This window comes from Sus scrofa, chromosome 12, assembly GCF_054392235.1.
Source record: "Sus scrofa isolate SSC_HxYL_T2T_F1_AM1 chromosome 12, Sscrofa_HxYL_maternal_Yorkshire_Landrace_v2.0, whole genome shotgun sequence".
Lineage (NCBI taxonomy): Eukaryota > Metazoa > Chordata > Mammalia > Artiodactyla > Suidae > Sus > Sus scrofa.
In genome coordinates, this window is record NC_139394.1 from 51,390,925 (window position 1) to 51,418,368 (window position 27,444).

At 45.4% G+C, this 27,444-nt stretch overlaps 2 protein-coding genes and 1 long non-coding RNA gene across 11 annotated transcripts; 2 read left to right on the forward strand and 1 right to left on the reverse strand.

Annotated features, from left to right (window-relative positions):
* The first annotated feature begins 536 nt into the window (after positions 1-536).
* LOC146398296 (uncharacterized) lies at positions 537-8,965 on the forward strand. The gene is made up of 2 exons (XR_014821674.1): positions 537-6,484; positions 7,928-8,965. It is a non-coding gene; the product is annotated as an uncharacterized LOC146398296 (long non-coding RNA).
* On the reverse strand, positions 2,155-9,169 carry MRM3 (mitochondrial rRNA methyltransferase 3). Of its 3 annotated transcripts, none has more exons than XM_021067529.2 (4): positions 8,843-9,169; positions 8,393-8,579; positions 5,496-5,663; positions 2,155-3,585 (listed from the first exon to the last, which is right to left on the reverse strand). In XM_021067529.2, exons 3-4 carry the CDS (start codon positions 5,632-5,634, stop codon positions 3,044-3,046), a joined length of 681 nt encoding a protein of 226 aa, XP_020923188.1. In that variant the 5' UTR covers positions 5,635-5,663; positions 8,393-8,579; positions 8,843-9,169; the 3' UTR covers positions 2,155-3,043. The 3 variants fall into 3 exon arrangements, with proteins under 3 accessions (XP_020923188.1, XP_003131858.2, XP_020923189.1); XM_003131810.5 differs by having other exon boundaries at positions 8,335-8,579; XM_021067530.2 differs by having other exon boundaries at positions 8,309-8,579.
* Positions 9,170-9,255: 86 nt separating this feature from the next.
* GLOD4 (glyoxalase domain containing 4) lies at positions 9,256-25,428 on the forward strand. 7 transcript variants are annotated; one of them, XM_003131815.6, is made up of 10 exons: positions 9,256-9,371; positions 12,053-12,102; positions 12,667-12,787; positions 13,753-13,897; positions 18,150-18,286; positions 19,906-19,992; positions 20,263-20,376; positions 20,466-20,552; positions 24,688-24,759; positions 25,382-25,428. In XM_003131815.6, the coding sequence occupies exons 1-9, from the start codon at positions 9,282-9,284 to the stop codon at positions 24,751-24,753; spliced, it is 897 nt and encodes a 298-aa protein (XP_003131863.2). In that variant the 5' UTR covers positions 9,256-9,281; the 3' UTR covers positions 24,754-24,759; positions 25,382-25,428. The 7 variants fall into 7 exon arrangements, 2 of the variants coding, with proteins under 2 accessions (XP_003131863.2, XP_013835617.1); XR_014821600.1 differs by having other exon boundaries at positions 20,466-23,041; positions 24,508-25,428; XR_014821602.1 differs by having other exon boundaries at positions 20,466-22,259; positions 24,418-25,428.
* Positions 25,429-27,444: the final 2,016 nt, after the last annotated feature.

A 27,444-nucleotide genomic window follows, 5' to 3' on the forward strand; every position in this document is an offset into this window, starting at 1 on the left:
CTTCACCTGGATCTGAGCTCACTGCCTTTGCGCGTTCACTGATGGAGACAGAGAGAGCTTGGAGTTTAAAGGAGTCCTCATGAGTGTTTTCTGGGTGAACCAGGCAGGTCTGCTCTCAGCGGCCAGAGGAGGCTTGACCGCAAGAGGCCCGGGTCTGCAGTGTGGCCGCTGGCTTTCGGCACCGGCTGGGGACCCCTGGGTGGGGTGTTGTCTCTGGGTCCTCACGTGGTGGAACAACAGAAGTGGGGCTCCAGGCAGCTCAGCTTTTGGTGACATCTGGTGTTGCTAGGAATCCCAGGGCAGGTGGTAGTAGGTCCCTGGTGGAACTGATGGAAACCAGTCCCTCAAGGTCTGTCTATCCTCTGGGCCTGAATCACTGAGATTTTAACTGCCGACTAGCATCTGGGGTGAGGGGAGCAGTGAGGACTTTTCAGCGTCTCCTGCCCTGAAACTCCAAGCTCCAGCCAAAGGGAAAAGATGTGCTGTTTTTTCCTGCTGCAGCTACTTCCCATTTGTCTATTTCCTCCTCTGTTTTTGGCCCAACGCCCTCGTTCAGATTTTAACGAGAATGAACAACACAGTGGATGGGTCTCGAACCTCAGCACCTCTGGGCACAAACAGCTTGCAAAAGCTGGCTGGGGTGGAAGGAGACTTTTGACTCCATCCTTTTTCAACAACTTACATCCAGGAAAAAATCCCCACCCCTCCCTTCCGGGTTGGGAGTGGTTGGGGCATGGCTGCCCCCTGGTGGCAGACACCAGGGTGACAGCTACCTGCCACACAAAGGCAAGGGGCAGCTCGGCCAACCTTCTGAAGGCTTGCTTCTCTTTCAGCCAAGCAATGCGTTTTACTTGTCATATACTGCTCAGTGTTTATTCCTGTCTCCCGGGGGCAATGGTGACATAAATGCTGGCCTCAAAATTGAGAATAATTCCAGATGGCAAATACCATCACCAGGCAAACTTCACGGCCATTGGCTTCCCATGCCATCATTTTAAAGGAAGGAAAATGTGCCCTCCCCTCTGCTAAATTATACCCACAAATACACAGTACACAAACCATTGCCTGTAAAATGAATGGGATGTAAATTTCTTTTCCTTCTTGCACCCAGGATGATAAAATAGGTGTAAAATGATTCACCAGATATGCTCTTTTGCAGGGCTTTGTTCTGAGCAAGGACCGGGTATAGTGCTTGTTATTTCATCGGTTGTTGTTTTATAACAAACATCAGGAACAATAACCTGGAGGCAAAAACTGCAGGTGTGTTTCATGCTAAAAAAGGCATGAGCCTCATTTTAGTGACATCTGTTTCTTTAGCACTTTCCCTAGGTGTTGGGGACTGTCAGGGGCCCCAAGTGGTACTGTTCTCTCCCCTGCCCCCCCTGATTTCACCTGTTGGTCTGGCAGGCATTATCGCCGTGAAGCTGGCAGACGAGACCCTGGCCTTTGTGGGCTCAGCACAGCATAAGGGCTGTGGGCTCTTCTACTTTCTAAAAGCTGAAAGGGGATGGAGGGTCTGAACATTCTGGGAGCCACCGTCACCCAACGTGTGGGGTCCTGGGCTGGCCCAGACCAGAGCAGGTTCCCACCGGTCAGCCTGAGAGAGCACAACCAAGCAAAGAGATTGTTCCTGCAAAAAGCCCTCCCCTCAAACAGAGCAAAGCAGTCCCACTGGGCAGCAGCACCTGGGGCAGAGTCAGGCTTGCCCTTTTGGCTCTACCAGGGAACTGGGGAAGCCAGGGCAGGGGCATGCCGCAACTCATTGGCCCTCCCTGAAACAAGCAGCCCAAGGGCTGGCGAGGAACCCAACCCTGACAGGAGCCACTGTGTGATGGGATGTGGTACCACTCTGCTGGTGTCTCTGTCCTCAACTCCAACCAGATTCTCCATGGTTGCAGAAGCCCTGCTCGAAGTCAGTCCCAGCCTCTAGTCCCCCCGCCCCCTCTTCCCAGTGACCACAGGCATTACCTCCTGCCTTGCCCTCAGGTCCCTGGCTGCAGACCCAGTGGCCCCTGGTCCCCTGGGGCTTTGAGAGAACAGCAGGGTCTTGCTGCAGAGTTGTGGGCTCAGGGGCCCCCAGCTCTCATCCTCAGAGCCTCAGCCTCTCTTCCTTCACAGGAGCCTCTGTTCACACAGCATCCAGGAACAGTGGTATTTACCCAAGTGGTTCGGTTTATTGGGGGGGGGGGGGAGATAAAGTAAATCAGACATTCCGTTTAACCAGAAGTGTTACATCAAGTAGGACTAACAGCAGGAAGTTAGGAAAACCGGTACGGCTCTGCTGACAGATAGAGGGTTAAGCTGAAAATTTCAAAACTGTTTCCTCCTTTTCTGAACCAAAAGTCCTCAAAGGGACATCCGCGGAGGTGCTAAGAAGGTATAATTCCACTTGATGCATGAAGTAAGCTGTTTCGCCAGAAATGGGGGAAAACCTGTCATAAACTGTTTAAGTCAAGGCCTGAATGAACAACCACGGAGACCAGCACAGCCAAGCCAAAAGGACAGCTGGCTACCGAGACCTCGCCTGCAGCCCCGAGCTTCCCGGGTCACTAGTCTCAGCAATGGCCTCATCACTGGGCCAGAGAGGAAAAGACAGGCATGAAGACCCACTGACCCCAGGGAAATGGAACTTTTTAAATGTTATCTGCTGGTCTACACATCACCCGGGTTTATTTTCCATTGACCCGTGATCAGAGCAGTGAGTGACCTAGCCTGGCCTGGAACCGCTGCTCCACGACAGCAAAACACCCTCAGCCGGTGGAGGAGTCCTCCCTGCCCCGCACGACGCCATCAGGAACTTTCTGGGCATAAAAATGCTCCCTGGTGGACAATTTAAAAACACACACATACTGAACCACTTACTTAGGCTTCTCTCTCACAACACACAAACACACGCATCTACGGGAGCCTGCGGGAGGCTGGACGGCGTCGGGAAGAACTGCCGCCGCCGTTATTTCTGAAGCTAAGCAGAAAGTCCCGAAGTACTTACCTTTCCCATAACCACAGAGACAACCTCCAACTGAGGACTGCCACCCACGTCCCCTCAGTGGCATCCCCGGTCCCTGCTCAGGTGTTCCGCCCTCACCCGCAGCTGTCTCTTCCCTTCAAAGAGCAGGATGCTCGCTGCCATGGCCGAGTTCAGGCTGTCCACGCCGGGCACCACGGGGATCAGCAGCCTCCCGCCCCCCGTGCTCTCGGCCAACTGCAGGGACTCGAGGCTCACGCCGTGGGTCTCCCCGCCTATCACCACAGCTGCGGGGGCCTCTGTCCAGTCCGCGTCGTAAGTCTGGACCTGGAGTTCAGGGAGCCAGCCTTTACTGGCTCCACTTTCGACATCCTCTCCCTCCTCCTCATACTGGTGAAGCTTGGCTCGTCGGTCACATACCCAGCCGTAGTCACTGGCCTTAGTAGACGCCCGGGCCTGGGCCTGTGCGTAGAGGCCACAGTTGTCAGCCACGTAGACCCGGGTGTCGGTGGGCAGGTACTTGGGCACCGTTTCCCAGTCCAGATTGTTGATGATGGGCACCTGGAAATGCGCACCCATCCCCGCCCGCAGCACCTTGGGCTCCCAGGCATCCACACAGCCTAGGAGATAAGAGAGGGTCTAATTAAGATTACAAACCTTCCCAGACCAGGGGACTCTGTGAGGTAAATCAGACTGATTCGGATCAGGAGATAAGGCAAAAAAATGCCCTGTCGTGGCCTTCCTGGTGGCTGGGACCTCTGCTTCCCCAGCTATGGCAGTAGTTAATTCCTACTGGTGCTGAAACACTTATTCATCGCATCAGCATTTATCACGCATGTGTGCCAGACACTGCACGGGAGATACAAGAGCATCAAAGCCCCAAGCCTCAAGGAACTCGTGATACAGCAGGCAGTGACACCCAGAGGACATTTCAACAGGTGGCCACCGTTTCAGTAACAAGTGATGTAAAAAGAGCATGAACAGGGTAACAGAAAACCCTTGTACAAAGCAGCGCGACCAGGAAAACCACCCAGAGAACAGGACACTGAGCTGGACCTTGAAGGACAGGAGAGGCTCGTCAAGAGAAAGGTGGAGGCAGAGGACAGTCACAGAAGCGGGAAGATGGAGATGAGACAAGAGGAAGGGAAGGGCCAATGTAAAGCAGGCAGAAGAGTTGAGAATTTTATCTGGAAAATAACATAATGCCATGAAGACTTTTAAGCAGAGTAGTGACAGAATCTGGTTTACATTTTAGAAAGACCCAATTAGCTTCAATACTAAATCTAGACTGGAGCAAGAAAGAGGCCAGAGATGGGGAGACTAGACTGGGGGCGATTACAGGGAACCAGGGAGAACCAAGGCCAGAGCCCTGCCCTCTGCACACACACTCCTCCTCTCCCACCCTAGCAAGAAGGCTTCCTTACAGACAAGCTAAGCCCAAGCATGCCTGTGTGTCAGCAGACACCAGGCCTTTCCAGGACCAGGCCCCACACACCTACTACGCCCCTCCCTGCCCTGCTAGCATGAGTCTCCTCATTAGAAGTTACTTCAAAAGTTAGTCTGTCAGACATCAGGATGGGTTAAGAGGGCAAACCAAGTTTAAAAAGGAAAATAAGACGTGGTGAGTGTACACTGTTCCCCCACCATGGGCTCTCCCATCAACCGCAGGGAACACGGGATGGGGGGTGGGCTGTGTGCCAAGGGGGTGGGATGGAGGGGGGTGGGCAGAAGAGGGGCCCAGCCTAGAGGAACATCGGCTTCTCTGACCCTCGGCCACTAGGCACCACCGAGTGTTTGCTACTCTTTCCCTGCCTCTCACGCACCAGCATCCAAGTGGAAACCACACTGCTTGGCCTGTACAGGTATATGTTCCAAATCACACCCTGCCCTCAGAGCTCTCAACGATGAGGCAGGTAAGCGGGGTACTGGTGATGGACCCCCACACCTGGCTCTCAGGCCGGCAGAGATGCAGCCCAACAAGGTGTGACTTGGAGGAAGGGCTAGAAGGAGCAGTTTGGACAAGCCTCAGCCAGGGGACCACTCTGATTTACACTGAATGGCAGCCTGACTATTTCTGATGAATGACCCTCCCTCCTGGCCTCCCCCAGGTGGTAAAAGGCCTTTCCGGCATGTTCCAACTATTAGGCAAGTCTGTTTGGAACCAAGTCTACTAATGCCCATTTCCGGCAAAAAGAGACAACCAAGCGTTAAAATCAGCATCTATTTCTTCCCTAAGTTTAGGTTCTTTAATAACCTAGCAGGTATCAAAATACTCTGAAAGCTAAACCACAGGAATGAGTGGGCCAGGCACAGTGCTAACAACCTGATGGGCACCATCTCACTTAAGCCTCAAAACCACCCTCCCAGGTAGACTGGCACGCCCACTTTACAGACGAGGAAGCTGCTGCGCAAATACTGCTCTCCCACGCACAGTTCCCATGGGACAGATCCAAGACTCAAGTTCACTGCATCTGCCCGCAGAGCCAGCTCACTTACAAATGGCACCTAATCCACCATGAGGAGCTCTTACCTTTGGTGAGTAACACTCTGCTGCAGCCTGCGCCAGCAGCAGATCTCAGAATTGTCCCCAGGTTCCCAGGGTCACGGAGATTGTCACAAATCAACAATAAGGGCAGTGTGTGGCGAAGCTGAGTCTCTGGGTATGTCATCTTAGCATGGTCAGGTTTGGCAAAAATCCCTGAGGAAACAAAAAAGGTAGTTCACTTGCCTGATGTGGGCATGGGGAATAATTTGACTTTTCATTCATTTGTCATTCTTTCCATATTCTCAATTACATACTAAATGAAAGAATTCTCTGATGGAAAAAGTTCAGTGCCCTCCTCTCCCTCATCACTGTTTTCAATCTTGGAGTGTAACCTTTCAGAGCACATGCTGTTCGCATCTACCTACATGTAGGTACATCCACCCATACATAAGTGCCTTTTATTCATTAAAAAAAAAAAAAATCACACTGTATGTAATTACTCTGTAATCTACTTATTTTGCTCTATAAGAAAATGTCTTGGAGAACTTAACTGTGTCAGCGTGTTTGTAGCTACCTTATTCTTTTAATGGTTGCATGTTATTTTGTGAAAAGAATGTATCACATTTATTTAGTTTTCCCCCAAATGACTGACACTTAGATATTTTCAACTTTTCCCTATTGTAAAAAACCCTGCAATGAACATCCCTGTATCAATGTGTGCACATGTCCAAATATTTCCCCAGGAAAAATGCCTGCATGTGAAATGGACAAACGGCGTGTTAGCAAATACTGCCAAACTGCCCACCCCACAGGCCAATCCCAGTTTATTCACAGCGAGAACACATAAACACCTGTACCTAACCCATCAGTGAAGGCAATGGAATGGTATCAGGCATCTCTGTGCTGCAAAAGATCTGGCACTTAAGAGACACAGATTGAGGAGCTCCCGTCGTGGCGCAGCGGAAATAAATCCGACTAGGAACCATGAGGTTTCCGGTTCCGTCCCTGGCCTTGCCCAGTAGGTTAAGGATCCAGTGTTGCCACAAGCTGTGGTGTAGCCCGGCGGCAACAGCTCCGCTTAGACCCCTAGCCCAGGAACCTCTATATGCCGAGCTTGTGGCCCTAAAAAGACAAAAAGACAAAAAAAAAAAAAAAAGAGTCACAGATTGTGACCAGACCATTCAGTGGGACCTCAGAAGCCCATTAACCTCTAATTGAACAGCTGTGTTAATGGGAACTCCCTAATTCTAGAGGCCCCACTTACATTACTGGATTTTAGGAATGAGCCTGAAGTCTGACAGGCAGTCCTAGATCTTATTTATTTCTCCATTTCGCCCCCTCCTCAAATCTGAAATAAAACATGATAAGGATAAGCTAAACAATACATGTTTTTAAAAGCTATGAAATGATGAAAGCAGGCATAATGATGAAAGGAGGCAGAGAAGTCCAGGCTGGGCTGGCCACCGCTGACACACAGGCCCAAAGTAGCAAGCATGGTCAAAACAAGTGATGCTTTCACTGTAGCGTGGAGTAGGGAGTGGGGAGAGATGGCTAATGAAAGCACGGTCACTTAGAGTGGAGACTTCAGGATCCATGACTCCACCCTAGGGGGAGTTCTGACCACAGGGGCACAGATCCCTGTGATTTACTGGGAGAAACAAGAGGTAGTCCCCAGAATTTCCTCTCCCAATTAACAGCTGCACAGTGGGGCAGGAAATACACAAACAACTGGTAATGTGAGGCCCTGCCCTAAACATGAGAAAATCTTGAAGATAACACCTTCTGCCTCAAATATCCCTTACTATCCAAGAAAAATCTCCAAATTCACTGCTATTCAATTTTCAGATCTTAAATATCAAAAACATATAAAGAATTCAGTCTTTCAAAGAATTTTCTTGCGGCACAGCTGATTAAGGATCCGGCGTTGTCACTGCAGTGGCTCAGGTTTGATCCCTGGCCTGGGAACTTTTACATGCCCATGTCACAGGTTCAGTCCAAAAAAAAAAAAAAAATATATATATATATATATGTATATATATATAGCCTTCCCAAATTTAGAAAAAAGACTTTCTAAGTGCCAACAGACAACACAGTCTATTAGGATTCTTAGTTGAATTCAATCAAATGAAGCCACGGTTTCCTGTTCAATGTGCTTAAGAGGGTGATAAATTGCAGCTTATTGCTCAGATCTGCTTCTAGAATAAGACAGTCAATGATACAGCATAGGTATCACCAAACTGGCAGAGGTTTTGTGGAAATGGAGGGTAAGTAAATCTTTTTTTTTTTTTTTTTTTGGTCTTTTTGCCTTTTCTAGGGTCGCTCCCTCGGCATATGGAGGTTCCCAGGCTAGGGGTCGAATCGGAGCTGTAGCTGCTGGTCTACGCCAGAGCCACAGCAACGCGGGATCCAAGCTGCGTCTGCAACCTACACCACAACTCACGACAACGCCGGATCCTTAACCCACTGAGCAAGGCAAGGGATCAAACCCAAAACCTCATGGTTCCTAGGTGAATTCGTTAACCACTGAGCCACAATGCAAACTCCAAGTAAATCTTTTTAATAAACATTTTCTCAATTTTTAACTGGACATTAAAGATTGAAAAAGTGACCCCCCCCCCCGCAAAAAATAAGGTCTGTAGGACAGTGATTATTCCTAGGGACCATAAAAAACTCATGACACAAATGACATAAAACTGGTTTCAGTTTCCACTGAAAATACAAGATGCACAGATTTGAGAACTATATTTTTCTGGGTGTCTTAACAAAAAGGTTAAGCACAGTGATACTTTGAATTCGGTTTAAATAAACTCTGTTGCGCTGAGACAACTAGGAACACATATCCCTGGGTCTCTACTTACTAGAGACACACTGGATAACCACTGACCCATGATTCCTTGTGGTGTTACTAGGTCGGACCAATCCTTGATATCCTCAAACTTCACCTTAATGAGGCTAACACCTTTAAGTTTCTCAATGGGTAGCTCCTTTATGTATTCTAGACGGCTGAAGAAGAAAATTTTTGGCACAGCACCAGCCTTGAGAGCGTCTGCAATCAGCCTACGACCTTCCAGCAGGATCTTCCCTTGCTTTTCCCGAAATGGCCTGGATTTAACTATTGTCATCACACTACTGTGGGTGGAAACAAAAAGACAGGTAATTACCAACATGCTCGTTACGGAGACACATCTAATTCTAACAGACATAAAGCCCTTCACAGAAAAAGGAACAAATGAACTAGAATTCCAGAAAGACACTTAATTCTGCCTTCCACGCAGAACAAAAACCAGCAGTTGTGCTTCAAAAAGTCCTCCAACCGGAGGAAAGAGGTCAATGCCTCGCTGTGAGAAGGGAAGAGAAACAAGAATATTCGACAAGCCTCAGGAACACATCACCTCAGCCTTTTGTCCCCGGGGAAAGCCTTATCGTAGCGAAGCCCCGACTCTTCCCAGGTGCTGGGCGTCTGGGATGCGGGAACCTGAAGCGGCTGATTCAGTCGCTGCTCGCGGGAACTGGCCTCCGCAGCCGCCTTCCGGGGCTGCTTCCCGGGCCCGGGCTTCCGCTCCACGACCTGACCAGATGGAAACAGCACTTTCACCGGGCTCCGCCGCAGCGCCCGGACCCCGCGCCGCGCGCCGAGGTCCCGAGCTCGCGTTACCAGCAGCAATGTTCGCGTGGCCCAACCCACGCGCTGCACCAGCGCCGCCATCTTGCCCCGCACCTTGGGCTTCGTCTTGAAAGCGCGCCGGCGGCGGCTAGTGACGTCACCGGCAGCTGCGTCATCCGTGGGCGGTGCGGCGCCGTAAGCGTGAGAGGTGGGTGGTGTCCGCGGTCATGGCGACTCGCAGAGCTCTGCACTTCGTGTTCAAAGTGGGAAACCGCTTCCAGACTGCATATTTCTATCGTGATGTCCTGGGGATGAAGGTGCAGATGGGGCCGAGAGGGGCTGGCGTGCGAGAAGGGTGCGGGTGGCTGAGCCCCACCCGATCGGGCGAGGGGAGACACCGGTGTCAGGTGAATTTCAGCCGGAACCCAGGTTCCGGACCTTAGCCCCGAGACTTCCCTTTGGCTCTGTGGGCCTCAGCTTCTGGAAGCATCGCGAGTGGCGGCTTGAGTTAGAAGAACTTTGAAAGCGGGCTTACACTTATTAGTCAGCGGCTGTGTGCCCGCACACGTCTTTCATTTAAGCTTATTCACAGATGTTTTTTCCTGACGCTTCCAATCTATTGGAAAAGAAAGTAAACAAAAAGTTATATAATACCCCTTGCAGTGAACTCTCCTAGTTTGGACCCTTTCGGCTTAGATATCAGCATATTCAGAGTTCAGCTTCTTTGGGGGCTGGTTTGAATGGTCTCTTTTGAATGGTCACCCACTCAGTTTATCTGAGTGAATGCTCCAACATTCCTCCCAAGAGTCCAGATCTAAGTGTGAAGTCAGAACCCATTCTCCTCTGCAATACCTGGAAGTGGGTTGTCTCCAGCTCTGAGCAGCTGCGATTGATTCTGCAGGGATCGCCTGAGTGGCTAGGGCAGGTGGAAGCCATGGGGAAGCTCCCGATAAGCAGGGATTTTAGATGTTATCAGTGGAAAGAAAAACGCACGACCTAAAGTTTTTGAATTAAGTTTTATTTGGGGACCTGACTGAGGACTATAGCTTGGAAGACAGCCTCTCAGATAACTGAGGAACTGTTCTGAAGGGGTGGGAGAGGAGCTAGAATATATATGAGATTTTTTTACTGGGGGGGGACCCAAAATTAGGTAGTCGAACATCAAAAGAATACTGCTAGTCACAGAAACGGACAACTCAAGTTGATGGTTTTAGTGCTTTTCTGTGTATGGGAAGATGGGTTCTGGGTTCATTGAAATTATTCCTTAAAGGAGTTCTCATTTTCTTTTCTTTCTTTTTTTTTTTTTTTTTTTCTTTTTATGGCCCCACCTGTGGCATATGGAAGTTCCTTGGCCAGGGATTGAGTCCGAGCCTTTAACTCACTCTGCCGGGCAGGGGATTGATCCCCCACCTCCACAGTGACCCAAGCCACTGCATTTGGACTTTTAACCTGCTGGGCAGTAGCAGGAACTCTTTAGAGGAGTTCTTTTGTGGCACAGCAGGTTAAGGATTGGGCAGAGTCACTGCAGCGACTCTGGTCGTTGCTCCTGTGGCTCAGGTTTGATCGCTGGCCTAGCATCCGCATGCCGTGGGCGTGGACCCCCAAAAAGAAATTATTCCTTAGATATGCATCTTAAGTATCTAGTTCCAGTATTGAAAACAGAATGCTTCTTGTTTTTCTCCATCCTGAATTCCTCTCAAGATGCACTGCTGGTGGGTGACTTCCGTAGCTGATGATTTGGCCCTTTTAGAAATGGAATGGTGGACGACATTCTTTGTATATAATTTGTGATTTATTGTAGACACTGCAGGAAACGTGGAGCACAAAGGGAGTCAGTTTTTTTAAATAACACGCATTTCATGGTTTTGTGTTGAGCGTTGGTGACAAAGATGAAAATAACCTTGGTATTCATCCTCAGTTACAGCTCCTGAGATGAGGGTGGAAACTGGATTTGTACATTGCTAATGGGTACGGAATTGAAATTTGTTAGAAAATCAGAGTTCTCCCTTAATGTGTTTCCTCATTGATTAAAGTGTGGTTGTAAAGATTAAACACCTTATTATGTGTAGTATTTGACACATTGTATATACCGTATGTTAGCTACTATTATTATAACAATACAGCAGGAGAGATTTAACTCTAATCTGGGACCTCAGGAAATAATTCATGGAGACTTTGCCTTTGAGCAGACCTCAAAAGATAGGTAGGATTTCCACAGACCTAGATTAGAGGGAAGAATGTACTGGAAAAACTGAATAGCCAATGCAAAGATAAGATGTTTGGGAATCTCCACTAGTTTTATGTGCCTTTAGTTTAGATCACTTAGTTGAAGTCGAGATCGAATACCAAGACAGATAGCTTGAGGCCACTGCTGATAGTGTCTTGAATAATATGCTAAGGAATTTGGATTTTATGCCACAGTCATTAGGGAGTTCTCTTGCATTTTAGACCAGGGTGTGACCAGAGCTGTGCTTTAGGAACATAATTTTATGGTGGAATTAAGGAAGGCGATCCATAAGGATGATTTGTGATAGTCTATGAGAGAAGTGATAGGAGATTGTCCTGGAGCAGTAGCTATGGGACTCAAATAGGAAAATAGAAACTGACACATTGAGAGTCTCCTGTGTATTAGGTTCTGTATCAAATGCCTTGATAAATTATCTGTTTTCACACCACATTGGGAAACTCAGATCCTAAGCATCATGCTCAGAGTTGCACAACTACTAAGTCTTCCGTGGTTTTTTACTCCACGATACTTGCTTCCTGCCCTAAATAGATCTCACAGCCTTGCTTGGTTGCCTGACCCTTGGTGACAAGCTATTCTTTCTTACCTCCACTCCTTCTAGCCCTGGAAAGATAGACAGCTCCTTACCTTTTGTTTGTTTTACAGGTAAAGCTTACTGATGATAAGGTCTAGGTTGTGACATTTTACTTTATGCTAAATGTGCTGTGTGCAGTACCAGGAAAACTTTATTGTTTATTGTAATTCCCTTACCAGATTCTTCGACATGAGGAATTTGACGAAGGCTGCAAAGCTGCCTGTAATGGGTATGACACCTTGTTTCTTAAAATATCCTTTGGGCTCTGAACCCCGGGAGAATAGAAAGGAGTTTCTTCAAGTGATTATAAGGCAGCAGAATAAAATTAAGGAGGCAGCTTCAGGAACCCAAAGAAGTATATGCTCTGGATGAAGCAGTGACCAGTGGGGTATCTCTTAAGCTTAGTGGCCATGGCAAGCTGGGAAATTCCAAGGCCTGATGGGAATTGCATGCTTTTTGATGAATATGCCCAAAATAGGTTGAAGTCAGATTGGAGAACTGTCCCTATAGGATTCAGCCCCCTACTTTAAAGACAAGGTCAACGAATCTTTCCTTCAAGTTAAGTGCCAGACAGGTGGTCTTTGGAGCCGTTGGTGGTGGGACACGGGCACCGACCACAGATGCTCTGCACACCGGCTTAGGTCGTCTCAGGCGTTAGGATATGCAGGGGCCCAGAAGTGCCTCCTACCTGTCTGTTCCAGTGCTTCTTTGGGGGAGGCCTGATGCAGATCCTGTGTGTGGTCACTGGGTTTCTCTTTCTTTTCTTTTTTTTTTTTTTCCTTCATTTTTCTAGGCCTTACGATGGGAAATGGAGTAAAACAATGGTGGGATTTGGACCCGAGGATGATCATTTTGTTGCTGAACTGACGTACAATTACGGTATCGGAAACTACAAGCTTGGCAATGACTTCATGGTAAGTATCGTTTTGTTCTCTTAGATTTTCGGCTCTACCTTTTAGAGAGATGATTGATACAGCACCAGATATGATGGCTACTGAATATGTGACTTTGGAGTGCAGCAGTTCAGTGATTCCTTTTATGATGTTTTCTAGGTAAAAAAACAAAAACACTGAACCTGCTTGGGCACCCTGTCTCCGAGCTGGCTTCAGGGTGAAATGTGTCCTCCCAGCATTTAAGAGCAAGCTCAGGACTTAGACACAGCTCTGAAGCAGACAGGTTGCCCCTGGGAGAATGACTGGATCCTGAGAAATATGTCCTCTCCAGTGGACAGTCATGACTGGGATGCTCAGTTGCAGCCAAGCCTAGTCAGAGAAAAATCTGAGAAGGCTGTAAGGATAAAAAGAATAAGGTATTGCATGCACTGCACTACGTTCATTCATGCAAGAATTCCAGTTATTGTGCAGCTATTACAGTATCTCCTGCTTACTGAGCATGAAGAGAGATTGTCTTTGGTATTAGGTGGATCAGACTTCTCAGGCATTTGAATTTCTGTCCTACAATTCACGAAGTTTGGACTCTGTTGGAGAAAAATGTCCAAAACCTTCTTTAAAATCGAAGAAAACTTTGGGAGTTCCCTTCATGGCTCAGCAGTTCACAAACCCGACTAGGATCCATGAGGACGAGGGTTCGATCCCTGGCCATGCTCAGTGGGTAAAGGATCTGGCGTTGCTGTGAGCTGTGGTGTAGGCTGGCAGTTGTAGCTCCAGTTCGACCCCTAGCCTGGTAACCTCCATAGGCCTCGAGTGGGGCCCTAAAAAAAGCAAAAAAAAAAAAATGAAGAAAGAAAGAAAGAAAGAAAATTTTGAATGCCAATTAAATCTTAGGTGATTTGACTAAAGGCAATAGGTTTTTGCCTCATTGTCTTCTATAGAAAACCTCTTGTCGTTATGCCCTTGGCTGATCCTCTTGTTTGTTGTAGGGAATCACACTCGCTTCTAGCCAGGCCGTCAGCAACGCCAGGAAGCTGGAGTGGCCGCTCAGTGAAGTTGCGGAAGGGGTTTATGAAACCGAAGCCCCGGGAGGATATAAGTTCTATTTGCAGAACTGCAGTCCACCTCGGTCAGGTAATTGTACCCCGATTGACGAAAGCCTTCTGTCTAAAGGTCTCTGAGGGGAGGAGAGTTCGACTTACTTCTGCTATTACGGAGTTTTTTACATTGAAATGACTTGTCTTTCCCAAACTGGTGTTGTTATTCTCTAAGAAATTATATATATATATATATATATATATATATATATATACATATATATATATATATATATTTTTTTTTTTTTTTTTTTTAAGGGCTGCACCTGCAGCATATGGAAGTTCTCAGGCTAAGGGTCAAATGGGAGCTGCTGATGCTCTCATACTGTGTTTGACTATTGTGTTTAATGCTAGTTATTTTTCGTCAGAAGCTCAGCAAAAAAAAAAAAAACAATCATTCAGTGGTGGGGGGTTAGGACTTGCCAGGAGATGGTACTGCTGTATTTCACTGGTAAATGAAGGGATTTTTATGACAATTTTTATTGATAGGTGATTGGTGCTTTATATACTAACTGTGAAACCAAACTCCTACCTTTAAATCCACTGTGGACACACACCCGCCAACCCCCACCTCCCACCCCCGCCGTCTTTTTTTTTGCAGAAGTTCCTGGGCCAGGGATTAACCCATGCCACAGCAGCGACCATGCCAAATCCTTAACTCACTGAGCCACCAGGGAACTCCCATTTCTCTAGTCTTAATGATGTTTCAGTCCATAAAATAATGAAGGGCCCTGCAATCCTAAGATTTGTTGTTTTGGGGGGATGATAATCCTGTTGAGGCATTAATTTGTGTTTGGAGAAATAATCCAATCTATCAGTCTAGCTGGCATCCATTCTTCCTGGAATGAATCACTCCTGATTAGATCCGCCCACGCCCACGCGTGACTGTTCCTGTCCCTCCCTCCCTCCCTCCCTCCCTCCAGGTCTGAGTCAGCTGGAATTTGCTGATTTCTCAGTGAATGGATGACACTAAAAGAGTAGAGGCACCTGTGAGAAACACCTTGCTTTAGTCAGGGTGTTGCTAGTCTAGCAAACAGGACTAAGACAGTGAAAACTGAGGAAGATGTATTGCATTTATCACAGTCAGATAAAGATTGGAACAGCTCTTCGGAACGTGACCTTACCATAAAAAAGTTTCTAATGATCTTAAGTGTGTTAAAATAATGATGTTATTCTTTTTTTAAAAATGAGAATAAATCAGTTTAGTTTTTTATTTTTCAGAAGATCTTTATTTTTTTATGGTTTTTAAAAATTTTTATTGAATTACAGAAGTGTTAGTTTCAGGTGTACAGCAAAGTGAATCAGTTATACATATATCCATTCTTTTTCAGATGCTTTTCCCATATAGGTTATTATAGAATATCGAGTGGATTGCCTTCTTAGCTCTCTATTTTCTTTTTTTTGTTGTTTTTTTTTTGTTTTTGTTTTTTTGCCATTTCTAGGGCCGCTCCGAGGCATATGGAGGTTCCCAGGCTAGGGGTCCAATCGGAGCTGCAGCCCCCGGCCTACACCAGGGTCACAGCAACTCGGGATCCAAGCTGCATCGGCAGCCCACACCACAGCTCATGGCAACGCCAGATTCCCAACCCCTGGAGCAAGGCCAGGGATCAAACCCGAAACCTCCGGTTCCTAGTCGGATTCGTTCACCACTGCGCCACGACGGGAACCCCTCTAGTTTTTATATAGTAGTGTGTCTGTGTTCATCCCAAACTCCTATCCCTCCCCCACCGCATGTCCCCTCTGGTAACCACAAGTTTGATTTTTAATGTCAGTCTATTTCCGTCTTGTGAATAAATTCACTTGTATCATTTTAAAATTAGATTTCACGTATATGTGGTATCATGATACTTCTCTTCCTCCGTCTGACTTCACTTGGCATGATAATCTCTAGGTCCATCCATATTGCTGCAAATGGCATCATTTCATTCTTTGCTATGGCTAGCTAATACTCCATTGTTTATATGTACCACATCTTTTCCACTTTCAGAGTCAATTTATTTATTTTTTATTTACTTTTGGCTGCACCCACAGCACATGCAGGTTCTGGGGCCAGGGACCAAACCCACTCCACAGCAGTGACCTCAGCCACAGCAGTGACAATGCCAGATGCTTACTGGCTGAGCCACATGGGAACTCTTTTTTTGGTACCGCAACTTCTTTATCCATTCCTCTGTCGATGGACATTTAGGTTGCTTCCATGTCTTGGCTGTTGTAAATAGTGCTACAGTGAACATTGGGGTCTGTGTATCTTTTTGAATTATGGTTTTCTCCAGAATAATTATATTTTTTTTAACCAAAAAAAAATTTTCCCCTAGACAAATAAGCAAAAAAAAAAAGGAAGAAAGAAGATAACTACTCTTAACATTTTAGAGTATCTCTCTCCAGTCTTTTATCAAAAAAGATACATAATTAAATATGTATTTTTTTCTCATGGTCCATTGTAACAATTCCATCCTCTGACATCAGAGCAAAAGAAACAGTTGCCTATTGCTAACTACTTAGATGATTTCATTGTTGCCAGCAGCACTGGCTGAATGTGTTCTGATGACAGCCACAGTCCTTCCCACCTCCACAGTTACTTCTTTAATTGCTGAAGATGGGCTTGCTCTTTCAAGAACAGTGGAAGAGTTTTTGTTTGGTTGGGGTTTGTTTGGTTTTTTTTTTTGCTTTTGCTCTTTAGGGCCACATCTGCAGCGTATGGAAGTTCCCAGGCTAAGAGTCTAATCCTAGCCCGGATCCTTAACGCACTGAGCAAGGCCAGGGATGGAACCTGTGTCCTCATGGATATTAGTTGGGTTTGTCACTACTGAGCCACAGTGGGAACTCCATGAATAGGGGAGGTTTTTTAGATACCTTCTGGTACATTATTGTCCAGAAATGTGCTAGTTACATTCTGCCATTAAATAACTGATTGTGTTTTTTCCCCCTGCGCTATAATAGTTAACACTGTGAAGTTTTAAAATTATTTGCCAATTAGATAACAAAATGTTTTATTTGGATTCTAATTTCTTTGTCAGGTTGAATATGCTTTCATGTGTTCATTGACCATTCCAGTTCCTCCTTTTCTGGATCACAGCTTCGTGCCTTTTGCCTTTTTTTTTCTGGGATGTGCATCTTTTTCCTATTGATGTTTAAAGTTTATTTTAAAATGTTATGGACTTTCTGTTATGTGCATTTTTAAAAAATGTTTCCCACTTTGTTGTTTATTCTTTAATTTTGATTGTAATTTGGGGGGGGGGTTGTCTAGGAGTTTTTCACTTTGTATAATTAACCCAGCAAAGTTATTTCTTCATCATTTTTTGTTTTTTTAAAAAAATTAACTCTTGGGAGTTCTCTGGTGGTGCAGCAGGTTATGGTCCTGTGTTTTCACTGCAGCGGCTTAGGTTGCTGAAGTGGCACAGATTCGATCCCTGACCTGGGAACTTCTGTATGCCACAGGCATGGCCAAAAAAACCAAACAAACAAGAAAATAAACTCTTTATTTCCCCTTCTCCTGACAGCCTTGGTGGGACATTTTCACTTTATTTTTTAATTCAGTTTTTTTTTTAATTTTTTTATTTTAATTTTGCCCACATTGTGCTGCAGCTTTGATTGAACCTGGGCTGCAGCAGTGAAAGTGGTGAGTCCTAACCATTAGACAACTACGGAAATCCCTCTTTATAGTTTTTCTCTTGGTGCCAGGTTAAAAAAAACAAAAACAAAAACAAAACTTTACGGAGTTCCCATCGTGGCTCAGTGGTTCACGAATCCAACGAGGAACCATGAGGCTGTGGGTTCAATCCCTGGCCTTGCTCAGTGGGTTAAGGATCCGGCGTTGCCGTCAGCTGTGGTGTGGGTCGAGTATGTGGTTTGGATCCTGCATTGCTATGGCTCTGGTGTAGGCTGGCAGCTACAGCTCCGATTCGACCCCCAGCCTGGGAACCTCCATATGCCGTGGGAGCAGCCCAAGAAATGGCAAAAAAAGACAAAAAAAATATTTTTTTTCTACACTCCAAAATTGTTTAAATAAATAATCATTTCTAGTATTTTCATGGTTTTTCATTCTTTAAACTTAATCCTTCAACCTATCAGGAATGTATTTTGCCATGTAGTTTCAGGTGTAGCTTCCTCCCGCCAAATGAGAAACTCCTTGTCTTAATGCCATTTGTTGAATAATGTGCCCTTTCAAACTGACTTAAATCCCTTTCTTGTCATAAACTAAATTCTGTATATACCTGAGCCTGTTTGGGTCCTTCTATTCCATTCCTTGGCATTTCCCTGACCATTCCTGCTGTTTCGTTACCCTACAGATCCTGTATTAAAAGTCACTCTAGCAGTGTCTGATCTTCAGAAGTCCTTGAACTACTGGTCTAATCTACTGGGAATGAAAATTTATGAAAAAGATGAAAAGACGCAAAGGGCTTTGCTGGGCTATGCTGATAACCAGGTGAGCGATCTCTTGGAGGGAAATAAACTGTTATTTTGAGTTTGGCTTGTAAATGAGGTTCCCATGAAGGTTATTCCCATAGTTCTTTCATAGTGATTCCATATTTAAAACAGAAAGAAGAATATAAAAATGGACGATACGCTCACCAGCCAGATATTACCTTTGTTTATATTTGGAGCTCTGTCCCTTTCTGAAATGGATTTCCTGAATCAGAAGAGATGTAGACAAGATTTCATGCTGTCGTGATAATCTGTTTCCCTCTTTTTTTCCCCTGATAACCTTGCATTTGAGCATGATTTATTGACCCAGCAGGTCTGCCCCTAGGATTTCTTTTTTTTTTTTTTTTTTTTTTTTTTTGCCTTTTTAGGGCCACATTTGCGGCACATTGAAGTTCCCAGGCAAGGGGTTGAATCAAAGCTACAGCTGCCGACCTACACCACAGCCACAGCAACACCAGATCCAAGCCATGTCTGCGACCTACATCAGACCCATTAATGGAAGCCAGGACTCAAACCTGCACCCTCATGGATACTAGTCAGATTCTTTCCTGCTTCACCACAAGGGGAACTCCTGCTCCTAGGAATTTATTTTGCAGACATACTTATCATACATGTGCACAAAGAAGTGTCTATGAGGTTATCTTTTGTGGCATTGTTTTTAATAGCAAAATGTAAGAAATAAGCCATGGAGTTCCCGTCATGGCGCCATGGAAGCGAATCCGACTAGGAACCATGAGGTTATAGGTTTGATCCCTGGGGTCGCTCAGTGAGTTAAGGATCTGGCATTGCCATGAGCTGTGGTGTAGGTTGCAGACACGACTAGGATCTGGTGTTGCTGTGGCTGTGGTGTAGGCCGGCAGCTGTAGCTCTAATTAGACCACTAGCCTGGGAATCTCCATATTCGGGAGTGGTCCAAAAAAAAGGAAAAGAAATAACCCAAACGCCCTATGGACACAAGGACTAGTTCAATGATTTATGGTTCATCCATAGAATAGATTACTAAGCAGCCATCAAAAAGAACAAGAGAGTTTTTATGTGCTGATAGGATAACATTAACTGGATAAAAACAAAGGACAGAATAATGCATAAAGTATGCTACCATCTGTGTAATAAAAAAAAGTGCCATAGATCTAAAAGATATATAGGAAACTGCTGACTGGTTGCCTCTGGATGAGAGTAGGAGAAAGCCTTAATTTTTACCTTACTCCTTTAGCATAGTTTGAGTTTTGTGGGGGGTTTTTTTGGTTTTGGGTTTTTTTCACCACATAACCTGTTTCAAAAAATAAAAGACAAAAAAAAAAAAAAAAAAAAGAAAAAAAGGGGTTCCCATCATGGCGCAGTGGTTAATGAGTCCGACTAGGAACCATGAGGTTGTGGGTTCCATCCCTGCCCTTGCTCAGTGGGTTAAGGATCCGGCGTTGCCGTGAGCTGTGGTGCAGGTCGCAGACGCGGCTCGGATCCCCCGTTGCTGTGGCTCTGGCGTAGGCTGGCAGCTCAGTTCTGATTACACCCCTAGCCTGGGAACCTCCATATGCTGTGGGAGCGGCCCAAGAAATGGCAAAAAGACAAAAAAAAAAAGAAAGAAAAAAAAAATAAGCCTATTTTCTCATGTCTTTTCAGTGTAAGCTGGAGCTACAGGGCATCCAAGGGGCAGTTGATCATGCAGCAGCTTTTGGACGAATTGCCTTTTCTTGCCCCCAGAAAGAGGTAATGCTTGGTACCAGGTCTTTGTTTAATCTCTGTGGGTAGCTGGTTCAAACAGCTAAGACCCTTGGCCCTTCCTTCTCTGGGTTCGTGCTGATCGTGGCTGTGGTATCAAGTTCAGCAGTTGTGTCAAGAGCAGCTGAGATAATAAAATCAAACAAGTGGCGCCAGGGTTCTTTCTGGTTGATCTGAGGTTCCTCCAGGGCTGCCAAGGACCTCAGCTGAGAGTGGCGTGTGACCCCTTGCTCACTTTGCCTTTTTGTTTTCCTCAAGTTGCCAGAATTAGAAGACTTGATGAAAAGGGAGAACCAGAAGATTCTGACTCCCCTGGTGAGCCTGGACACTCCGGGGAAAGCAACGGTGCAAGTCGTCATTCTGGCTGACCCCGTAAGTATTACTCAGAACGGGGACACGCTGCACCAGGGCTTTCTTCTGAGGTCTCTTTTGGCCACATTTTTTTCTCTTTATTGCTGTAGGATGGACACGAAATTTGCTTTGTGGGGGACGAAGCATTTCGAGAACTCTCTAAGATGGATCCAGGGGGAAGCAAATTACTGGATGACGTGAGTCTCGTTTCTAAATGTATATGACCTTTGGCCCAAGGGGGTGGTATTCATGTCGGCAGAGAAGAGCCGAGGTATCGGGGTTCTTACTGTCAGAAGTGTGTCTTCTTGCTGTTAGGGTGACTTTTGAGCCAGAGACTTGTGTCAACTTCATTGCAGCATCTGTGCCTTGCCTCCAGCTCCGGCTGCCTTGGGGAACCATTGCTGCCACATACGTCACTGTTCTGCTGGGTGAACAGAGGCCTGCACACCTCTGTTCCCTGAGCTCTTTCGGTCGTCTGGGCTCCGATCTGCAGCACTGGCCTCTTCCTTTCTAGCAAATTGTTCTCATCAACATGCAAACGAACTCCAGGATCTCCCATCTTTTAGAAATCTTTTATTCACCCCACATCCCTTCTCAAGACTTCTTTTAAAAAATCTGTTTGAATACTGTTTTTTTTTTTTTTTTGGTCTTTTTGCCTTTTCTAGGGCCGTTCCTGCGGCATATGGAGGTTCCCAGGCTAGGGGTCAGTTGGAGCTGTTGCTGCCAGCCTATGCCAGAGCCACAGCAATGCCAGATCTGAGCCGCATCTTCAACCTACACCACAGCTGACGGCAACACCAGATCCTTAACCCACTGAGCGACGCCAGGGATCGAACCCACAAGCTCATGGTTCCTAGTCGGATTCATTAACCACTGAGCCATGACGGAAACTCCTGAATACTGTTTCTACTCTGACCTCCCACTCATGCTTTCTGTCCTGCACTGGCTCCGGTCACACGGTGCAGCGCTCGCATGGAGTCATCAGTGACCTCCCTCTTACCAAATCCAGCAGCCGTTTTTCCATCCTCATTGAACACAGTCTTTGAGCAGCATCCAAAGCAACTGTTCAGTGATGGACCCCAGCTTGCAGCACACCCCTGGTGGGTGGTGGACACTCAGGGCATACTCTGGTGGTGATTAATGGAATGAATTAATCTGCCTTGGTTTTGTCCCTTAGTATCTATGTGACCGACTGTAAGAAATTTACCTCAGGTCTCTAAAACTGCAGTTTTCTCATCTGAAAATTTGAGGGAATAAGATGGTCCACCTCATAGGATTGTTGTGTGGTTTATAGAGCTTGGCAAACTACTGACATAGTAACGGACACTCAACTGATGTCAATTAAAGCAGGAAATGTACGAAGATAAAGCAGTCACCAATTTCGCCATCAAGGAAAGTAGAATCTCAGGCAGCCTCTCTGTTGGCAAGTTTGTTGGACTCTCTTCTTCTTGCTTTTTCATGTCTCAGACCAGCTGCCTTCTCTTCAGAGCTCTCTTCTCCTTCAGTGTCAGAGACCCTATCTTCTTGTCTCTCTGACGGCTCCCCACCAGCCACAGGCACCTTTTTCTGTGACTGATCCTGCAGTGACTTTGCCCACAGTCCCTCTTTGGCTGTCTTTTACTCTGTCATTATATGTTCTTTCTCTTCTCCCACTCTGGCTGCCTCTGCCCTGAGCTTCAGCCCCCGTCTATTCTCAACGTCCTGATCTCTAGTTCCTACTCCCCACCGAGCTCCAAACAAGCATTTTTGTTTGGTTGTTGTTATTGAGGTAAAATACACATAGAATTTAAGTGTACGGAAATTTACTGTCACCGCGATGCGTTTTGACAGTTATATATATTCATGCAAACAATACTCAAAATATAGAGCATTTTCATTCCTTTTTTTTCTTCTTCTTTTTTAGGGCTGCACACGCGACATGTGGAAGTTCCCAGTCTAGGGGTCAGATTGGAGCTGCAGCTTCCAGCCTGCACCAGAGCCACAGTAACATGGGATCCATACTGCATCTGCGACCTACACCACAGCTCACGGCAACGCTGGATACATAACCCACTGTCGAGGCCAGGGATCAAACCCAAGTCCTCATGGATGCTAGTTGGGTTTGTTACCACTGAGCTGCAACGGAAACTCCATTTTTATCCTTATAGAAAGTTCTCTGATGCCCATTTCTAGTTCCCAGCCCCTCCTGCCAGCAGCAGCTACTTTTCTGATTCTTATCATATTAATTTTATCTATCCTTGTACTTTGTAGAAGTGGAATGGCTTCTTTCAGTCAACGTAACTTTTTTTTTCTGAGTGGTATTCAATTTTATGAATGTGACAACTTGCTTATCCATTCTTCTAATGGTAGACACTGGAATTTTCCCAGGTTTTTATTTATGATAAAGGAAGATTTATGTGAATATTCTCATGTAAATCTTGTGGAGGTATGGTTCATTTCTCTTGGGTAAATACCTGGGAATGGAATTGCTTTTCCTTTCTAAGAAACTGCCAAACAGTTGTCCAAAGCAATTGAACGATTTTACACTCTTATCAGCCATGTACGTACGTAAGAGTTCCAGCTGCTCTGGGTCCTCACCAACATCTGTGGTTTGCGGGGGGGGGGGGGGGGGGGCTATTTTAGTACATGGAAAATGATGTCTCATTATTTTTTTTTTTTTTTTTTCCTTTTTAGGGCCATACCCACAGCATATGGAGGTTCCCAGGCTAGGGGTTGAATCAGAGCTACAGCTGCCAGCCTAGGCTACAGCCACAGCAATGTGGGGTCCAAGCCGCATCTGTGACCCTTACCACACACAGCTCACGGCAAAGCCAGATCCTTAACCCACTGAGCAAAGCCAGGGATCAAACCTGCATCCTCATGGATCCTAGTCAGTTTTGTTAACCTCTGAGCCATGAAGGGAACTCCTCATTGTGATTTTAATTTGCATTTCCCTGATGACTAGTCATACTGAGCATCTTTTCATGTGTTTATTGGTTATGTGAATTATATGTTCAAGTCTTTTGTATGTGTCTTTCCATAATAGATTTATTTTTAATATTTCATGATTGGAGTTCTCCTGTCACTCATTAGGTTAAGGACCTGGCACTTATCTCTGATAGGTTTGATCCCTGACCCGGGAACTTCCATATGCCAGGGGCACAGCCAAAAACACTCCACGAAATTTCATGATTAAAAGTTCCAAAAATTGGAGTTTCTGTTGTGACTCAGCGGGTTACGAACCCGACTAGTATCCAGGAGGATGTGGGTTTGATCCATGGCCCTGCTCAGTGGGTTAAGGATCCAGCATTCCCATGAGCTGTGACATGGGTAACAGATGGCGTTTGAATCCCTCATTGCTGTGGCTGCTGCATAGGCAGGCAGTTGCAGATCCAATTCGGACCCCTATCCTGGGAACTTACATATGCTGCAGGTGCAGTGGTAAAAAACCAAAAATGAAAAGAAGAAGTTCCAAACATGGAGTTCCTGCTGTGGCGCAATGGGATTGGCGGCGTCTCTGGAGCACTGGGATGCAGATTTGATCCCCGGCCCAGCAAAGTGGTTAAAGATCCAGAGATGCTGCCACTGCGGCGGCTTAGGTTGAGACTGCGGCCCAGATCTGATCCCTGGCCCAGGAACTCCATATGCCGTGGGGTAGCCAAAAAAGAAAAAAAAAAATTCCGAATACATACAGGAGAGTACACAGATCTCTATGTGACTGTCACTAATCAACTCTGCTATAATTTTTCATCATTCTTTTTCAGCCCACTTTTTTTGGGAGGGGTAGTTTGTCGAAGAATTCTAAGGGAAATTGAAGATACCATGTCATTTCAACCCTAAATACTTCAATATTTTACACATTTTAAGATGACCTAAAAAGTGAAAATTAGGGAATTTTCTGATATACCATTTTTTTTTAATATATACCATATTGACATCATTATACTTTAAAAAAACTTCAACAGTATATCCTTGGAGGTCCCATCATGGCTCAGTGGCTAACGAATCCGACTAGGAACCATGAGGTTGCGGGTTCAGTCCCTGCCCTTGCTCAGTGGGTAAAGGATCCGGCGTTGCCGTGAGCTGTGGTGTAGATTCAGAGATGCAGCTCAGATCTCACGTTGCTGTGGCTGTGGTGTAGGCCCGCAGCTGCAGCCCCAATTCCACCCCTAGCCTGGGAACTTCCACGAGTGTGGCCCTAAAAACACAACAACCAAAAAACGGCTCTTTGCTGGATGAATATCTTTTGTTAATTTCTTGATTGTGGACAGAGTGCAGTGAAGTACAAATTGGACAGTATGTTTTATTTTATGAACTTGGAATAAATAAATAATTCCAATTCTGTTTCTATAGGCAATGGCAGAAGACAAAAGTGATGAATGGTTTGCCGAACGAAATAAGCCAAAGGCTTCAGGTTAAGAGAAGGTACCATGTGAAACAAGCATTTGGGATTCTGCCGAATGCCTGTGAGGCCTGACGTGTGCCCTATGTGATAAACACTCTCCCAGCTTGATTGTTTCCCGTGCAGCCAAGGAGGCTGGGGTGGTGGAGATTTGCATTTCTAATATGTGAGAGCTCTGATATATTTTAGAGAGAAAATCAGTCCATTTAGAGGAGAACTCTGGCCGTTACCTACACTGTCCCTGCAAAGGGCACATTCTGTATGTGACTATATTAGATTAATAATAAATTCTCCGGCCTGGGGCAGCTCTATGGAACATTACCTATGTTGGGGATAGAGTGAGTTTTGATAAGAATGTAGATTCAATGAGAATCCAGATCAGTTGCATATAGCAGGAGTATTTCCAACACCTGATTGACGCTCCCACATTCCTTGCTTTCAAATTTTGAGCAGCCAGAGAAAACAGACAGAAGGATCTAAGGTGCTGCATTTCCCCGTGCCTGGCTCTCTGTGTGGTTTTTTTGTTTTTGTTTTTATGTATATACGTCTTCATAAGAAAATGTTAGATTTCTTAGAAATGGGTTAGGTGGTTTCTTCAGCTTGAAAATTAAAGTATATTTTCTTGTTTTCTGTTTGATTCTGCAGAACAAGTCCATTTTAATCACTGGAAATAAATTAAGCTGGGCATATTATGAAATGTATTTTGAAATTATGCTTCTGAAATCAAGCTGCTCACAACCAGTCCATTAGACTCATTATTTAAAGTGGTGGCCATCGACAGAATAATTTAAATCAACCATGATAGAAAAAATAAAAACCTTAAAAAAATTAAATAAAAATTTTTAAAAAATGAAATGAGGTGGTGGCCAGGTTCAAACTTCAGGAAACAAACAGAGGAGATGGGAAAGGGTTGACCCAGAAGGTACTAGCTCCTGCATCATACACCTGAAAGGACTTGTAAGTCAGGACCTCCGCTCTTCTCCCTTGCTGGCAAGGTGGGGTATGGAAATTTCAGAGCAAGTTTCTGCTCACCTTCTGATAGGGTGATCTTACCTTCCCTGAGAGGGAAAAAAAATCCTTTCCCAGCTCCTCAGCATTTTTCATTCAGCTTAAATTCTCTTGGTAACTATTTATGAGTTTCAAAGCCAACCAAACTATATATGTTCCTGTATATATATATACTGGTTCACTTTTTTCCTGTGTGTGGGGAAATTACTGTATGAATTTTGACTAGGTCCTCAGGCTAAGGGTCCAATTGGAGCTACAGCTGCCAGCCTGTGCCGTAGCCACAGCAATGCCAGATCCAAGCCACATCTGTGACCTATACCACAGCTCATGGCAATGCCGGATCCTTAACCCACTGAGCGAGGCCAGGAATTGAACCTGCAACCTCACAATTCCTAGTCAGATTATTTTCTCCTGCTCCATGATGGGAACTAGTTAAGTAAGTAATTCTTTATGTTCATTTCTCCTGCTCCATGATGGGAACTAGTAAGTAAGTAATTCTTTATGTTCATTTCTAGTAATATGGTTCCCCTGAGAAAAACAACTGTACTTTTCCCAGTGTATTAGGCTGCTGGGATATGACCTTCTAAGTTTGTTACAGTAAAACAAGCAGTTTATGTAAGTACTAGACACACAATAGAGTCCTCTTTATCTGCTTCTCTTATATTGGAACATCCTGATTTTTTCTCTTAAATGTACAGCCATGCATGATAGAACTGAATGCTGTTCACCTCCTGGGACGTTTTACCTTTCTGACATCAGCCTCCTTTTATTTATCTCATTGCAGTCTTTCATATTTTGTCCATCCTAAAACCATTTACTGTGCCACTTTGGCCTTTTATAAAGCAACCAAAAAAATTAACTCTGCGGAGGGCTTTTAGTAATTTTAAACCAGTAGTTATGATTACTTTCCCACCTCTGGGGATAGTATGATCAACTACAAAATAGGGTTTAACAATGGTTTTGCCCAAGCTGGTATTTTTATTTATTTTTATTATTTATTTATTTGTTTGTTTATTTATTTATTTAGTCTTTTATCCTTTTAGGGCTGCACCCACAGCACATGGAGGTTCCCAGGCTAGGGGATCTAATCAGAATCATAGCTGCCCACCTCTGCCAGGGCCACAGCAACACAGGATCTGAGCCGTGCCTGCAATCTACACCACAGCTCCAGGCAGTGCTGGATCCCTAACCCACTGAGCAAGGCCAGGGATCGAACCTGCAACCTCATGGCTCCTAGTTGGATTCATTTCCAATGTGCCACAGTGGGAACTCCCCCAAGCTGTTGTTTTTAAACAGATGAGGTTCAAAAGTTCTTTGGTATCTCCAGAATTGTATTTTCAGAGAAGTCACTTGGCTTTTTGACTTGGGTTGTGGTCCTGGTCTTAGCATATTAAGTTTGAATATCTCTTGGGTTTAAACCCAGAGAGATTGAGAACAGCTATGTTGTAGGCATTCTAGGTTAGCCCGGAGAGTTAGTATGAAACCTGTATCTGCCTGGTGTCTTGGTGGAATTAGCAAAGCCATGGACATTCCATGTTCCTAAATGTGACTTTCTGCCCAGCTCACCTAACCCACAGTGTCATTGTGATGTAGGCGAGTTTTCAAGAGGGCTCCAACTTGCCACTGAAATTTATGGTAAGAGTTAATGAAAAGTTTCAGTTCCGTCTGATTTCTTACCTTCACCCTTGGGAAATCTGTAG